We start from the raw sequence: 17,239 nt of genomic DNA, 5'->3' as shown, positions 1-17,239 counted from the left end.
GCACCCTGCTGCAACTTTTATATCCGAGGATCTAAAACAATATTTTACTTGGGAGATTTCCCTGACTGCGCCCTTCTAAATGTTGTCGCTCCACCACTGGCCGCGAGGCCCCTGTAGGTGCGAGGCCTTAGGCGACCCCCTATTTTGCCTAATTAGAGAGCCGCCTATGTCTGGTCAGTAATGGTGACCGCTCCTTTGTCCTCTGCTTGTTCCTCCAGAGTTCAGCTCCTCCTTACCTGCTGAGGACAGAATATTGGCACTGTGAGCTGTGATTGGTTCTGGCAGGACTCTGTTCAGCTCTCTCCATGTTTCCTCCCAGCTGGTGAAGCAGCATCTAAGTGGGCACCAATCTGCATTCCCACCCCTCCCCCTCCACAACCAATGGACAATCAGGACAGAAAATCCACAACACAACCCGTCTCTGGTGACACCGCGACCAATCCTGCGCCCTTCCAAAATACATAAACCGGTTCAGCCGGTCCTGTGATCCGAACCACCCCTGCCAGACTGCAGCCAGATCCTGGACTTTCCTTCTGAGATCGGTCTTAGACCTAACCCTCTCCAATGTACCCTTCCAGCCTCCGATGTACCCCTCCGGCCTCCACTAACCTCCAATGTACCCCTCCGGCCTCCGATGTACCCCTCCGGCCTTCACTAACCTCCAATGTACCCCTCCGGCCTACACTGACCTCCGATGTACCCCTCCGGCCTCCACTAACCTCCAATGTACCCCTCCGGCCTCCGATGTACCCCTCCGGCCTTCTCTAACCTCCAATGTACCCCTCCGGCCTACACTGACCTCCGATGTACCCCTCCGGCCTCCACTAACCTACAATGTACCCCTCCAGCCTCCAATGTACCCCTCCGGCCTCCGATGTACCCCTCCGGCCTCCACTAACCTCCAATGTACCCCTCCGGCCTACACTGACCTCCGATGTACCCCTCCGGCCTCCTCTGACCTCCAATGTACCCCTCCGACCTCCAATGTACCCCTCCGGCCCCCACTAACCTCCAATGTACCCCTCCGGCCTACACTGACCTCCGATGTACCCCTCCGGCCTACACTAACCTACAATGTACCCCTCCAGCCTCCGATGTACCCCTCCGGCCTCCGATGTACCCCTCCGGCCTCCACTAACCTCCAATGTACCCCTCCGGCCTACACTGACCTCCGATGTACCCCTCTGGCCTCCTCTGACCTCCAATGTACCCCTCCGACCTCCAATGTACCCCTCCAGCATCCACTGTACCCCTCCGGCCTCCACTGACCTCTAATGTAACCCTCCGGCCTCCCCTGTACCCCTCCGGCCTCCACTGACCTCCAATGTACCCCTCCAGCCTCCACTAACCTCCAATGTACCCCTCCGGCCTCCGATGTACCCCTCCAGCCTCCACTAACTTCCAATGTACCCCTCCGGCCTACACTGACCTCCGATGTACCCCTCCGGCCTCCACTAACCTCCAATGTACCCCTCCAGCCTCTGATGTACCCCTCAGGCCTCCACTGACCTTCACTGTACCCCTCCAGCCTCCACTGTACCCCTCCGGCCTCCTCTGACCTCCAATGTACCCCTCCGACCTCCAATGTACCCCTCCAGCATCCACTGTACCCCTCCGGCCTCCACTGACCTCTAATGTAACCCTCCGGCCTCCACTTTACCCCTCCGGCCTCCACTGAACTCTAATGTACCCCTCTAGCCTCCACTGACCTACAATGTACCCCTCCAGCCTCCAGTGACCTCCGAAGTAACCCTCCCGCCTCCACTGTACCCCCAGGCCTCCACTGACCTCCAATGTACCCCTCCGGCCTCCACTGACCTCCAATGTACCTCATCCGGCCTCCACTGACCTCCAATGTACCCCTCCGGCCTCCACTGACCTCCAATGTACCCCTCCGGCCTCCACTGACCTCCAATGTACCTCATCTGGCCTCCACTGACCTCCAATGTACCCCTCTAGCCTCCACTGACCTACAATGTACCCCTCCAGCCTCCACTGACCTCCGAAGTAACCCTCCCGCCTCCACTGTACCCCCAGGCCTCCACTGACCTCCAATGTACCCCTCCGGCCTCCACTGACCTCCAATGTACCTCATCCGGCCTCCACTGACCTCCAATGTACCCCTCCGGCCTCCACTGACCTCCAATGTACCCCTCCGGCCTCCACTGACCTCCAATGTACCTCATCCGGCCTCCACTGACCTCCAATGTACCCCTCCGGCCTCCACTGACCTCCAATGTACCCCTCCGGCCTCCACTGACCTCCAATGTACCTCATCTGGCCTCCACTGACCTGTTCTGCACTGACTACCATAGAAGTGACACACCCCACCCCCATCTTTGGGGACAGAGAGGAGTCAGAGCGGGAACGGAGAGTTTCGGATTCTGTAGAAATGATCTGTGGGAAGAAGTTGCACGCTTTGTATTTGCTGAAACCACATGAAACACGGCGAGAAAAACAACCGAGAGATGAGAACCGCCGAACGAAGCGAAACTCTGCTGAGGGGAACATCGATCGTCACCCAATTCCCCGCCAACTGCAACCACACACTACCGATATCTACAGTACAGAGCCGGCCATTTACACAGCACTGTACATCTACACTATGTCACCAAAAGTATTGGGACGCCTCTCTATATACACTATACACCCCTCCCCCCTCTCTATATACACCCTATTACCAAAAGTATTGGGACGCCTCTCTATATACACCCCCTCCCCCTCTCTATATATACACTATACACCCCCTCCCCCCTCCCTATATACACCCCCTCCCCCCTCTCTATATACACCCTATTACCAAAAGTATTGGGACGCCTCCTTTACACACACATGAACTTTAATGGCATCCCAGTCTTAGTCTGTAGGGTTCAATATTGAATTGGCTCCGCCCTTTGCAGCTATAACAGCTTCAACTCTTCTGGGAAGGCCGTCCACAAGGTTTAGGAGTGTCTATGGGAATGTTTCACCATTCTTCCAGAAGCCCATTTGTGAGGTCAGGCACTGATGTTGGACGAGAAGGCCTGGCTCGCAGTCTCCGCTCTAATTCATCCTAAAGGCGCTCTATCGGGATGAGGTCAGGACTCTGTGCAGGCCAGTCATGTTCCTCCACCCCAAACTCGCTCATCCATGTCTTTATGGACCTTGCTTTGTGCACTGATGGGCAGTCATGGTGGAACAGGGAGGGGCCAACCCCCAAACTCCTCCCACAAAGTTGGGAGCATGAAATCGTCTAAAATGTCTTGGTATGCTGACGCCTTAAGAGTTCCCTTCACTGGAACTAAGGGGCCAACCCCAACCCCTGAAAAACACCCCCACACCATAACCCCCCCCTCCCCCACACCATAATCCCCCCTCCCCCACACCATAATCCCCCCTCCACCAAATGATTGGACCAGTGCACAAAGCAAGGTCCATAAAGACATGGATGAATGAGTTTGGGGTGGAGGAACTTGACTGGCCTGCACAGAGTCCTGACCTCAACCCGATAGAACCCCTATCTACATCTAACTAGAGCAGGGACTATGTTTCTATGTTTCCTAAGCCTTGTGGACGGCCTTCCCAGAAGAGGTGAAGCTGTTATAGCTGCAAAGGGCGGAGCCAACTCAATATTGAACCCTACAGACTAAGACTGGGATGCCATTAAAGTTCATGTGTGTGTAAAGGCCGGCGTCCCAATACTTTTGGGGATATGGTGTATATTATACAGAGTGACATCACCGCTCTCCAGATATAAGATATATTATACAGAGTGACTTTACTGCTCTCCAGATATAAGATATATTATACAGAGTGATGTGGCGGTACTCACCGTCACTGGGAGTGAAAGACAGATACTTAATGGACACTGAGAATAATGTTTGGATTGCTTCAAATGGGGTCTGTGTTTGCACCTATGATAATGTGTATTGAGGTGTGATGTGGATTCTGTTAAGCCTGTCTGTCCCATTGTTAATTGTTAATGATCTCATATATTGTTTCTGTCCAGATGGCTAGATAATTAGTTCAGGTTAATTCTATTTCTGTATACAATTTCATCTGCATATGATAATGTAATCAGGCAACCCCTGACCTGTGTGTGGTAATCTGATCAGGAGGGGGAGGTCCATGCTGTATATAAACTGTGTGCGTTGTTCAATAAAGGAGAAGGTTCCAGTACAAGCTAAGTTGTCGGCTAGCTTTGTATGGAGGCGGCTGGAATATTTGATATCTATGTTCAAGGCTGAAGGAAGCCGTATACTGATGGAAGTCCACAAGCACAGTGTGGGTCAGTGGTTCCGTTACATTGGTGGCAGCGGTGGGATTCTTCCTGCAGTCTGGGACATCCAAACCTCCACTGGGATCCAAGGTCCGGGGAGCAGAAGAAGAGAGGTACAGATATCAGCCGCCATGGAAGAGGAATTCGGAAGGAGGTTGGGAGAGATGCGGATACAGCACAGGGGACCAGGGTCAGAGAAGATCCTCAGCACAGGGGACCGGTGTCAGAGAAGGTCCTCAGCACAGGGGACCGGTGTCAGAGAAGATCCTCAGCACAGGGGACCGGTGTCAGAGAAGGTCCTCAGCACAGGGGACCGGTGTCAGAGAAGGTCCTGCTAGGATGGTATGATATAATCTGCTGGGAGCTCTGGGAGGAAGCGCTAGCCTGTGAGCAGCAACACCAGGGAAAACTCCTCCCCTCCATCCAGGAAAGGTACTGGTCCCAGTATGAAGTGCGAATGGTGTTTTTGGGGAGACAACCTCACAAGGAATGGAAAGCTGAGCTAAGCAGACTGGTCCAGGTGGAGATGCGGTTGGATGAGAGGTACAGAGCCCTCCGCTGGTAACCCAAGTGTGCCCATGGACAGCGGACGACAGCCCAATGGAAGGCTTTAGCTACGGCGGCCCGGGGCTGTTATTAGAGAGGGGTCTGAGGACCCCGACTTTGGGAGCGAATTGGAGTGGTGTTTGGAGGAAATTGAGTATTACAGAGAAGAGATCCTGAACATCTCAGAAATGTTCTGGGCACTGAAAAATTTGGCATTATTAGCCAATCAGGAATGGGAGCTGGAGATCGCCTACAGACGGCTGCTAGACTCTGCTCAGCGCCGGGCCTGGACTCCCCTTGCCTGGGAATATCCAGAAGTAGCAGCTGACAGTCCAGAAATCCTGACTGAAGAATGGACTATGTGGTGCAGTAATAGTGGCTTTCCTCACCTCCACCCACGGTTTTGGATGCGGAGGTCTTATGGTGGATGCAGTGCTGACTCACCTGGACGAACCTGTTTCTGCACAGCTTGGATGGAGGAATGCGTCTGTCCAGCCACTGGATAAAGGTGTGGGAGAAGAGGAAGCCATCTTCATTCCCCAACCACGGATCACAGATTAATTAACTTTCCATTGGAGGATGATAAATCACTCGTCAAAGTGTTGGCACTGGGCCCGAGTGCCACCAGCCCATGCCCTGGACTTTCAGCAATTCCAGAGGCTGGGGATTTAATAGACTTTTCTGCTGAGGAGGAACCTCCCAGTGAGCTTACAGCAGAAGAGCGACATCCAGGCCTAGCGCTGCTGACCTCTGTCTGCAACAATTGGTGACCCAGGAAGATGTGTGCAAGGCCACTGACTTTACAGAAAAAGTCACGTGGTTTGTGACGCAACGCGTCGGGAGAAGCCGTGGTGACGTCACTTCCGGTCTACGGCCGAGACCAGAAGTATCGGAGTATACCGCATCGGCGGTTCTGTGTTTGTTCTACGCATCTTCCTGTATCTAACTGTAAGTTATCTGCATTTTTTGATTAAATTTACCCTGTGAGAGTTCCCCTCTTATATTTCAATCGCGATGAGTGAATGTCCCAGAAATTGATGACATACCGTGGTTAAAGGAGGATATCGCTAAAAAAGGAAAGGATTATACAGTTTACCATTGCTGAGACCCATATATATATATATACCTTGAAGCACTGCATATTGTTTGGAGAATACCATAAGATTGTCGGCATATATAAGTATTATACTTACTGGAGAAGACCAAGAGGTCCTCTATGGTGAACGATTGCACCTAAACGCTCATTTGAGTGTTAATTGAGGTGAGCGGCCATTACACTTAATGCTGGATTGTTAGCTCACCTACCACTGCACCTGGCTGTCACCGGAATTATTGTTTTATCTTTTTATGGAGGTTTGAGCACTTTATTTATTCACCGGAATCATCTTCTTATAGTCACTGAATTTTTTTATGGACTTTTTAGCACTTCATTGATTCACGTCTAATATCAGCACTTGTATATAATAGCACATGAATATATCTATACACTTTATTGAGATTTTCTGAATTTATATTGTAAATTTTTTTCACTATATTTCACATTTGGATTTATATTTTGTCTATACTTATTTTATGTAGCTGAATCACCGTCACATTTTCAGCTCCTGGTGTTTCGTAGTTTATCACCATTTCTGCACGGATCACTTTATTATATCTTTAGTATACTTTTCATGTATTTATTCTATCTATTTATGACCGTTGACTGATCATGGCATCTTTTATACTACACTGCGGATATTTATTGTGATTTTATTATACTGCTGCATCATCATTTTTTTACTACATCTGTTACTACGTGTTTTATATATTTATTCTTCCAATTATTGGAAGGTCCACCATCTTTAAGGATCTGAGCGCTGATTCTCTCTATTTCATATATGACTTTACAGTTTACTTTCCTGCAGAACAGCGGGCACATACTTGCCAACTGTCCCTTTTTTCCTGGGACAGTCCCTGCACATAGAAGCCTGTCCCAGGTCATTTCTATTGTCCCTGGAAGTGCCTGTTAATCGGGCTGCCCGTAAAAAATCCGTAAATGTTACGCAGAAGTAATGCAGCTGAATGGGAGAATTATTCCAACTCTGATACTGTGGCCTTAAGTTTGAAATTCCCTTTTTAATTTCCTGTAATTCTCTCTTTATTGGAGTAGACTCTATAATCTGATAAGTAGGGGGGAGATTAATTATGCAGAGTGGGCGGGGCTTCATGGAAGTGGGTGTGGTAATTGATAGCTGTGCTGCAAAGTGTCCCTGGAAATTTTTTTTAAATGTTGGCAACTGTGCGGGCATCAGGGCTTAACATCACTGAGCTCTGCCCAACACCAACAGCAGCTTCAGCCTCCCTGAGAGAAGAGGCAGCCGGCCTTTCTACTACACCACTGACAGGGACCTGGGATTTCCTGCCAGCACCATCTGTGGAGTTACAAGAAACTTCTCCAGCTGAAGCGCTGACAACTGGACAGAGGGTCCAAGACCTCTGCCCCACACCTGTGGCAGTTCTGAGGCCCAGGATGAGAAGGTGGTGATCACTCCCCAACAGCAGCTGCACAGTTCGGAGAAGAAGGTGGTCATCCTTCCTCCCCAGCGAGAGATTCACAGTCTGGGAGCGGAGGAAGCCGGTCTCCCTCCCCAACAGTTAGCCGGAGCGGATTATGTGGAGTCCCCAGCCGAAGTGCTGGCAACAGGGCAGAGTGCTACCAACCTCTGCCCAGCACCCCCAACAGCCACAGAGTTCCAGGAAGCTGGGGAAATCGGCCCCTCGCCCCAGCGACAAGCTGATGAAGTGAAGCTTCTACACCCAGCTGAAGCGCTGGCAGCCGGCCAGAGAGTCAATGACCTCTGCCCCACACCTGAGGCAGTTCCAGGGGGCCCAGGGGGAGAAGGGAGAGGAGGTTGTTTTCCTCCCTCCCCAGCCAGGATCTGTACATCTGGGAGACGGTACCAGAGAAAGGTTGTCCCAACCACCAGATGGGGGTAAGGAAGATGGAGCAGCTGCCTCCCCTTCCCAGCAGCAGACGGAGCCCCAGAATGATGACACCAACCCAGCAGAAGAGCTGGCAACAGAGCAGAGTGCGGCTGGCCTCTGCCCTCAACGTACAAAAGATGGAGTTCCTGTGGTAGTGGATGGGACTGCGGTCTTCCCCTCTATATCCCAGGGATTTTGGGCAGTCAGTCCAGGTCCCCAACAGCCTGAGGGAGTGAGCCCAGCCCCCCTGTCTTCTGTCCGGCGGGTGAAAGGACTCCAGGGAGAAGGGCCAGTCCATGCTTCTCCCCCCAGCGGGTATGTTCTACGAGAGAGGCAGAGGTTGGCTGGGTGAGTAATGCTCCGTTCGGGACAATTTTGTTTGGGGTACTGTGTGGGTATAGACATTGGGGGCTGGAACTACAGACTACCTTCAAAGTCAACCCGTTTGGGGTCCCCTCCTGTGTTAGTCTCCTTCCAAAGGGGGAGAGATGTGAAGGGAGTCACTATGGTTGGGGGCCCGTGGAACACAGCTTACCATAGAGAGGTTGGGAAATCCCTCTCTCAGCCCCCCGGCCCCTCTTATGTCCAAGTCACCCTGTGTCTATTAGGGACAGAAGGTGACCAAGAAGCCCAGTCTGGCCGGCCCAAACCAGACTTCCACAGACTGATCGGCTATGAGAGCTCCATGCGCCCTGCCGGGACAAACTTACAAACTATGTGGAACTTTGTCAAGGAAGCTGCCATGATGGATTGACTCTTTGGGATTTTTTTCCCTGACTAACTCAGGCACAGACCGATTGGAGGTCTGGTACCTGGTTAGTCTACCTTTGGGGGGAAGATATGTGACAGTACTCACCATCACTGGGAGTGAAAGACAGATACTTAGTAGTTTGGATTGCTTCAAATGGGTTCTGTATTTACACTTATGATAATGTGTATTGTACTTCTGTCACTGGTGGTCTCTTCCTATTGTCTGTGTATTGAGGTGTGATGTGGATTCTGTTAAGCCTGTCTGTCCCATTGTTAATTGTTAATGAACTCACATGTTGTTTCTGTCCAGATGGCTAGATAATTAGTTCAGGTTAATTCTATTTCTATATACAATTTCATCTCCATATGATAATGTAATCAGGTAACCCATGACCTTTGTGTGGTAATCTGATCAGGAGGGGGATGTCCATGCTGTATATAAACTGTGTGACTGTTCAAAAAGGGGAGATTCCAGAAGTTGTACAAGTTGTCGGCTAGCTTTGTATGGGGGGTGGCTGGAATATTTGATATCTATGTTCAAGACTGAAGGAAGCCGTATACTGACAGAAGTCCAAAAGTTCAGTGTGGGTCGAGGTTCCCTTACAAATGACATCACTGCTCTCCAGATATAAGATATATTATACAGAGTGACATCACCGCTCTCCAGATATAAGATATATTATACAGAGTGACATCACCGCTCTTCAGATATAAGATATATTATACAGAGTGACATCACCGCTCTCCAGATATAAGATATATTATACAGAGTGACATCACCTCTCTCCAGATATAAGATATATTATACAGAGTGACATCACCGCTCTCCAGATATAAGATATATTATACAGGAGTGACATCACCACTCTCCAGATATAAGATATATTATACAGGAGTGACATCACCGCTCTCCAGATATAAGATATATTATACAGAGTGACATCACCACTCTCCAGATATAAGATATATTATACAGAGTGACATCACCGCCCTCCAGATATAAGATATATTATACAGAGTGACATCACCGCTCTCCAGATATAAGATATATTATACAGGAGTGACATCACCACTCTCCAGATATAAGATATATTATACAGAGTGACATCACTGCTCTCCAGATATAAGATATATTATACAGAGTGACATCACCACTCTCCAGATATAAGATATATTATACAGGAGTGACATCACCGCTCTCCAGATATAAGATATATTATACAGAGTGACATCACCGCTCTCCAGATATAAGATATATTATACAGGAGTGACATCACCGCTCTCCAGATATAAGATATATTATACAGAGTGACATCACCACTCTCCAGATATAAGATATATTATACAGAGTGACATCACCGCTCTCCAGATATAAGATATATTATACAGGAGTGACATCACCGCTCTCCAGATATAAGATATATTATACAGAGTGACATCACCGCTCTCCAGATATAAGATATATTATACAGAGTGACATCACCGCTCTCCAGATATAAGATATATTATACAGGAGTGACATCACCGCTCTCCAGATATAAGATATATTATACAGAGTGACATCACTGCTCTCCAGATATAAGATATATTATATATATGGACGATGTCACAGATCTCGGGATTCTCGGACGTCACAATATAAAGAATTTCTCATTCAGATGAATAAAAACGAATCTTTTATTTGCTGACATTTTACTATAAAAATAAATATTTAGAGAAGATTTCCCATTGGGAATGTAGGGAAGATAGGGAATGAAGGGAGGATAGGGAATGTAGGGAGGATAGGGAATGAAGGGAGGATAGGGAATGAAGGGAGAATTGGGAATGTAGGGAAGATAGGGAATGAAGGGAGGATAGGGAATGTAGGGAGGATAGGGAATGTAGGGAAGATAGGGAATGAAGGGAGGATAGGGAATGTAGGGAAGATAGGGAATAAAGGGAGGGTAGGGAATGTAGGGATGATAGGGAATGTAGGGAGGATAGGGAAGATAGAGGGGATAGGGAATGAAGGGAGGATAGGGAATGTAGGGAGAATAGGGAATGAAGGTAGGATAGGGAATGTAGGGAGGGTAGGGAATGTAGGGAGGAGAGGGAATGAAGGGAGGATAGAGAATGTAGGGAGGATAGGGAGGATAGGGAATGAGGGGAGGATAGAGAATGTAGGGAGTATAGGGAATGTAGGGAGGATAGGGAATGAAGGGAGGATTGGGAATGAAGGGAGGGTAGGGAAGATAGAGGGGATAGGGAATGAAGGGAGGATAGGGAATGTAGGGAGAATAGGGAATAAAGGGAGGGTAGGGAATGTAGGGATGATAGGGAATGTAGGGAGGATAGGGAATGTAGGGAGGATAGGGAAGATAGAGGGGATAGGGAATGAAGGGAGGATAGGGAATGTAGGGAGAATAGGGAATGAAGGTAGGATAGGGAATGTAGGGAGGGTAGGGAATGTAGGGAGGAGAGGGAATGTAGGAAGGATAGGGAATGAAGGGAGGATAGGGAATGTAGGGAGGATAGGGAATGTAGGGAGGATAGGGAATGGAGGGAGAATAGGGAAGATAGAGAGGCTAGGGAGGGTTGGGAAGATAGGGAGGATAGGGAATGTAGGGAGGATTGGGAATGAAGGGAGGATTGGGAATGTAGGAAGGATAGGGAATGAAGGGAGGATAGGGAATGTAGGGAGGATAGGGAATGTAGGGAGGATAGGGAATGTAGAGAGAACAGGGAATGAAGGGAGGATAGGGAATGTAGGGAAGATAGAGAGGCTAGGGAGGGTTGGGAAGATAGGGAATGAAGGGAGGATAGGGAATGTAGGGAGGATAGGGAATGTAGGGAGCATAGGGAATGTAGGGAGGATAGGGAATGAAGGGACGATTGGGAATGTAGGGAGGATAGGGAATGTAGGGAGGATAGGGAATGTAGGGAGGATTGGGAATGTAGGGAGGATTGGGAATGTAGGGAGGATAGGGAATGTAGGGAGGATTGGGAATGAAGGGAGGATAGGGAATGAAGGGAGGACTGGGAATGTAGGGAGGATAGGGAATGTAGGGAGGATAGGGAAAGTAGGGAGAATAGGGAATGAAGGGAGGATAGGGAATGTAGGGAGGATAGGGAATGTAGGGAGGATAGGGAATGTAGGGAGGATAGGGAATGAAGGGAGGATAGGGAATGTAGGGAGGATAGGGAATGTAGGGAGGATAGGGAATGTAGGGAGAATAGGGAATGTAGGGAGGATAGGGAATGTAGGGAGGATAGGGAATGAAGGGAGGATAGGGAATGTAGGGAGGGTAGGGAATGAAGGGAGGATAGGGAATGTAGGGAGGATAGGGAATGTAGGAAGGATAGGGAATGTAGGGAGAATAGGGAATGTAGGGAGGATAGGGAATGTAGGGAGAATAGGAAGGATAGGGAATGTAGGGAGGATAGGGAATGTAGGGAGGATAGGGAAGATTGGCAGAACATTATCCAGAGACCCCCTCAGGGAAGGAATGAAGAGCTCTCGGGATCAGTGACAGTGCGGTCTGTGAACTGTAATAAATAAATGGGGATTAGATCCCAGTGCTGTGCACAGTCCTGTACATGCTACTCATTGGGGGATGGGGACACTAAGAATGCTGATGGCCCATTTGTACGAAAGCAGATATAAGACATCTGAGTCAACAATATATACAATGTATCACATATAGGGGCAGGTATACAATGTATCCCATATAGGGGGAGGTGTACAATGTATCCCATATAGGGGGAGGTGTACAATGTATCACATATAGAGGGAGGTGTACAATGTATCACATATAGAGGGAGGTGTACAATGTATCACATATAGGGGGAGGTGTACAATGTATCACATATAGAGGGAGGTGTACAATGTATCACATATAGGGGGAGGTGTACAATGTATCACATATAGAGGGAGGTGTACAATGTATCACATATAGAGGGAGGTGTACAATGTATCCCATATAGGGGGAGGTGTACAATGTATCACATATAGAGGGAGGTGTACAATGTATCACATATAGAGGGAGGTGTACAATGTATCACATATAGGGGGAGGTGTACAATGTATCACATATAGGGGGAGGTGTACAATGTATCACATATAGAGGGAGGTGTACAATGTATCACATATAGGGGGAGGTGTACAATGTATCACATATAGAGGGAGGTGTACAATGTATCACATATGGTAAACATTACTTTCTTCTTTCAAAATCAGCCTAATGGCAAACTTCCAGAATGAAAGGGAGTGGGTGGAGCTTGGCTCCTCAGGGGTGGGATATAGCAGGGCACTAGCAGCCGACACCTATAGAAACCGTTCCATGTACAGCACTTGTCTAATGTGCAAAATCTTCATATAAAATAATATTACAAATATACAATTGTATGTACCCTGAACAGACACATGTCTAGGGGCCAATATTTATGGGGCGTGGCCCGTAGGGTGTGTCTAGGGGCCAATATTTATGGGGCGTGGCCCGTAGGGTGTGTCTAGGGGCCAATATTTATGGGGCGTGGCCCGTAGGGTGTGTCTAGGGGCCAATATTTATGGGGCGTGGCCCGTAGGGTGTGTCTAGGGGCCAATATTTATGGGGCGTGGCCTGTAGGGTGTGTCTAGGGGGCCAATATTTATGGGGCGTGGCCCGTAGGGTGTGTCTAGGGGCCAATATTTATGGGGCGTGGCCCGTAGGGTGTGTCTAGGGGCGGGAGCTCCCATCTCCTGAGCTCACTTCTTCACTGTTCTGCACACAATACAATCCCTGTCCAAGGGGGCAGAAGTGGATCCCCAAAACCGGTTGGCTACATATAGAGATCCTGTAGATATGTATTAAGTGAAATAAGCCCCCACTGGGCTCTAACCTCTTGGTGGCGCTCTGGCTCTTCATCTACCCCCTCCCCCCGGTCCACCCTCAGGGGGTTCTGGAAGCCTTCTGTTCCTATGAACTTCACCAACTCTACAAGGGAAGACCCCAGCAAAGCTCTCTCAGATCCACCCCCATCTTCCTATCTCTCCGGATTCAGGGCGGAGTCAGTGAGTGGAAAATGGCGGTGAAAACTGACAACATTGTCTGCAAATTGGATTTTGCACATTTATTTTCATTACACCAAAATCCTGAAATGAGGAAACCTCCTGTGACCAACGGAAACTTTGTATCGTCCTCAGGGTTCCTCTGAGAGCTGTGAAGGGGAGGATAAATAAATGAGCGACCAATACAGCAGCACAGTACGGGCGCAACAGAACTAAGGAAACGTGTGCCACATCCTTAATGGTTGTATCAAATCATTGGAAGAAATTTGGTGGACTTTAAAGGCACAAATAAGGGTGAAGTAAAAAAACTTTTTTATTAATTGACATAAAAACAAGGAAAAACCCCTAACAAAAGGGGAATACTTTTTGCACATACAAAATATACATAGAAAGTACCAAAGTGTACTTGGACAATAAGACTTACATATGTATCAGTAATAGAAAGAAAAAATAATCATTACATGATACATAAGACGTAGTGGTATCACCATACTATACATTACATCCTACAAAACTCGAAGATAGTGCTGAGGAGTGGCACTATGTGGATCCTCGAGTGTAGTTGGTACAGCCCTGAGATGAGGGATAGTTCATGTAGCCAGATGCCCTACATGTTTCGCCTGAAGAGTCAAGCTTCTTCTGGAGCTACTGGTGTACAGACTCCCTGTAGAGACAGATAGTAGTTCACAATGGCCGATGTATTTGGCATAACAAGTGTATAGATGGTGGTGGTTTATCCCCATCCGGGGATTCGGTCGCTGTCTTTCTGAGTCTGACCTGCTGGTGTCTTCTCCCTGAGGGATTCCCTATATCCTGGATACCCCTGTACCATATTTACTTTGGTCTTTTCTGCCAATTGGTTACAACCATCGGTATCGGTCTAAAGCAGACACATACCCTGTTTATTCTGTTTGAACTGACACCAGCTGACAAACTCACTACAGCCGTTATTATCCATGATCTATACACTTGTTATGCCAAAATACATCGGCCATTGTGAACTACTATCTGTCTCTACAGGGAGTCTGTACACCAGTAGCTCCAGAAGAAGCTTGACTCTTCAGGCGAAACATGTAGGGCATCTGGCTACATGAACTATCCCTCATCTCAGGGCTGTACCAACTACACTCGAGGATCCACATAGTGCCACTCCTCAGCACTATCTTCGAGTTTTGTAGGATGTAATGTATAGTATGGTGATACCACTACGTCTTATGTATCATGTAATGATTATTTTTTCTTTCTATTACTGATACATATGTAAGTCTTATTGTCCAAGTACACTTTGGTACTTTCTATGTATATTTTGTATGTGCAAAAAGTATTCCCCTTTTGTTAGGGGTTTTTCCTTGTTTTTATGTCAATTAATAAAAAAGTTTTTTTACTTCACCCTTATTTGTGCCTTTAAAGTCCACCAAATTTCTGTAAAGGGGAGGAGGCACATGTTGAACCCCCTTTGGCCTCCTGAGATCCCATTGGCCAAGACTTGGCGGGAAGCAATTTATAAAGTGTTGCTGAATATCTCCAGCTCCGTACAGTCCACAATGTCCTGGCGGGAAAGTCGTCTCTTGAACTCGTCGGTGGTGAAGTAATAAATGACGGGATCCAAGCAGCAATTCATACTGGCCAGGCACAGCGCCACTGGATGGAAGGTCAGGATGGCCTTCTTGTACTGACACCGCCGGATCTTATTGGCCTTGGCCAGGAAGTCTAGCGGGAAGCTGAGGTGGTAAGGAGCGAAGCAGAGGAGGAAGACGAAGGCGCAGGTCAGGATCATCTTCAGCGCCTTCTTCTTCTCTCCCAGATCATGAGAAGCCGAGTGCGGCTCCTTCAGTGACATCACCGTCCTCCAGGAGCAATAGCCGACTACCGCCAGCGGCGTGATGAAGCCAAAGAGCTCAGCGAAGGTCACCGCCAGTATGGAGTTGGTGGTCCCTATGTCCAGTAGCGGCAGATCAGCGAAGCATTTGTTTTCTGCTTCACTATTGGTGGAGTTATTTCCAATCCTCAGGAGAGGAAACGGGAGGCAGCTGACGCAGACGATGATCCAGCCAACGATGCTGACGTAGACGTCAGACATTCGCTTCCTATCCGTGAACTTAAAGGGGTAGATCAGGTAGAGGAAGCGCCTGACGCTGATACAGACCAGGAAGACGATGCTGGCGTACATGTTGACGTATTTCAGGTAGAAGCAGAACATGCACATGAATCGGCCGAACGGCCATGACTTGTTCAGGTAATAGAAGATTCGCAGTGGCAGGGACAGGACTTGCAGGAGGTCGGCAATGGCCAGATTGATCATAAAGATGACGGCTCTTTTTGTCTCTTTCATGTAGGCATAAAATACCCAAAGAGCCAAGACGTTCCCGATCAGTCCGGGGACCAGGATGATGGCATAGGTGACGGCGTACAGATAGTGCATGTACTGCTCGTTCCCGTTACAATCCGTGACATTGTCGTCACTAAGCATCTTCTGCTCCACCACCATCCACCAGTTCAAAGGTGAACGCTCCCGGCATCAATCTTATAAGACTTTCACCGTATCGTCTGCCTCATTTCCACCACTCCCGTGTCTCAAAGTCCTTAGAGATGTGCGGTTTGATCCATCACCGGACAGCGTTCCAATGCAATTCCATCAAGCCGGTTATAAGGAGAACGCTGCAATAAAACGTTTCTGGGATACTTCTAGGGATCTTCATGATGGGAGACATTGCGACTCCGCCATCCGCAAAGAGGAATCTGAAAAGAAAAGTAAATGAGAATAAATAATCTGCAGTCAGGAAAAGGATAACACAGTGTACCCCAAAATACCAAACCCCAAGCCAAATACACAATGTACCCTAAGATATCTAACCCCAAGCCAAATACACAGTGTACCCCAAAATACCCAACCCCAAGCCGAATACACAGCGTACCCTGAAATACCCAACCCCTGAGATCAAGCCAAATACAACAGCGTACCCCAAAATACCCAACCCCTGAGATCAAGCCAAATACTCAGTATACCCCGAAATACCCAACCCTTGAGATTAAGCCAAATACACAGCGTACCCCGAAATACCCAACCCCTAAGATCAAGCCAAATACATCAGCGTACGCCAAAATACCCAACCCCTGAGATCAAGCCAAATACACAGAATACCCCGAAATACCCAACCCCTGAGATCAAGTCAAACACACAGAATACTCCAAAATACCCAACCCCTGAGATCAAGCCAAATACACAGCGTACCCCAAAATTCCCAACCCCTGAGATCAAGCCAAATACACACCATACCCCGAAATACCCAACCCCTGAGATCCAGTCAAACACACAGCATACCCCGAAATACCCAACCCCTGAGATCAAGCTAAATACACAGCGTACCCCGAAATACCCAACCCCTGAGATCAAGGCAAATGCACAGCATACCCCAAAATACCCAACTCCTGAGATAAAACCAATTACACAGTGTACCCCGAAATACCCAACCCCTGAGATCAAGCTAAATACACAGCATACCCCGAAATACCCAACCCCTGAGATCAAGCTAAATACACAGCGTACCCCGAAATACCCAACCCCTGAGATCAAGTCAAACACACAGAATACTCCAAAATACCCAACTCCTGAGATCAAGCCAAATACACAGTGTACCCCGAAATACCCAAACCCTTGAGATTAAGCCAAATACACAGCATACCCCGAAATACCC

The 17,239-nt window shown here is 48.3% G+C and overlaps 1 protein-coding gene across 1 annotated transcript; it reads right to left on the bottom strand.

Moving 5' to 3' along the window:
* Window positions 1–13,670: 13,670 nt before the first annotated feature.
* LOC309543874 (putative G-protein coupled receptor 174) lies at window positions 13,671–16,043 on the bottom strand. The gene is made up of 2 exons (XM_082276292.1): window positions 14,960–16,043; window positions 13,671–13,686 (listed from the first exon to the last, which is right to left on the bottom strand). The coding sequence occupies exon 1, from the start codon at window positions 16,030–16,032 to the stop codon at window positions 15,046–15,048; it is 987 nt and encodes a 328-aa protein (XP_082132418.1). The 5' UTR covers window positions 16,033–16,043; the 3' UTR covers window positions 13,671–13,686; window positions 14,960–15,045.
* Window positions 16,044–17,239: the final 1,196 nt, after the last annotated feature.

This window comes from Pelophylax lessonae (assembly GCF_965119305.1).
Source record: "Pelophylax lessonae genome assembly, contig: HAP1_SCAFFOLD_462, whole genome shotgun sequence".
Taxonomy (NCBI): Eukaryota; Metazoa; Chordata; class Amphibia; order Anura; family Ranidae; genus Pelophylax; species Pelophylax lessonae.
Note: the sequence above shows the minus strand (reverse complement) of the source record. Positions and strands in the feature narration are given on the sequence as shown.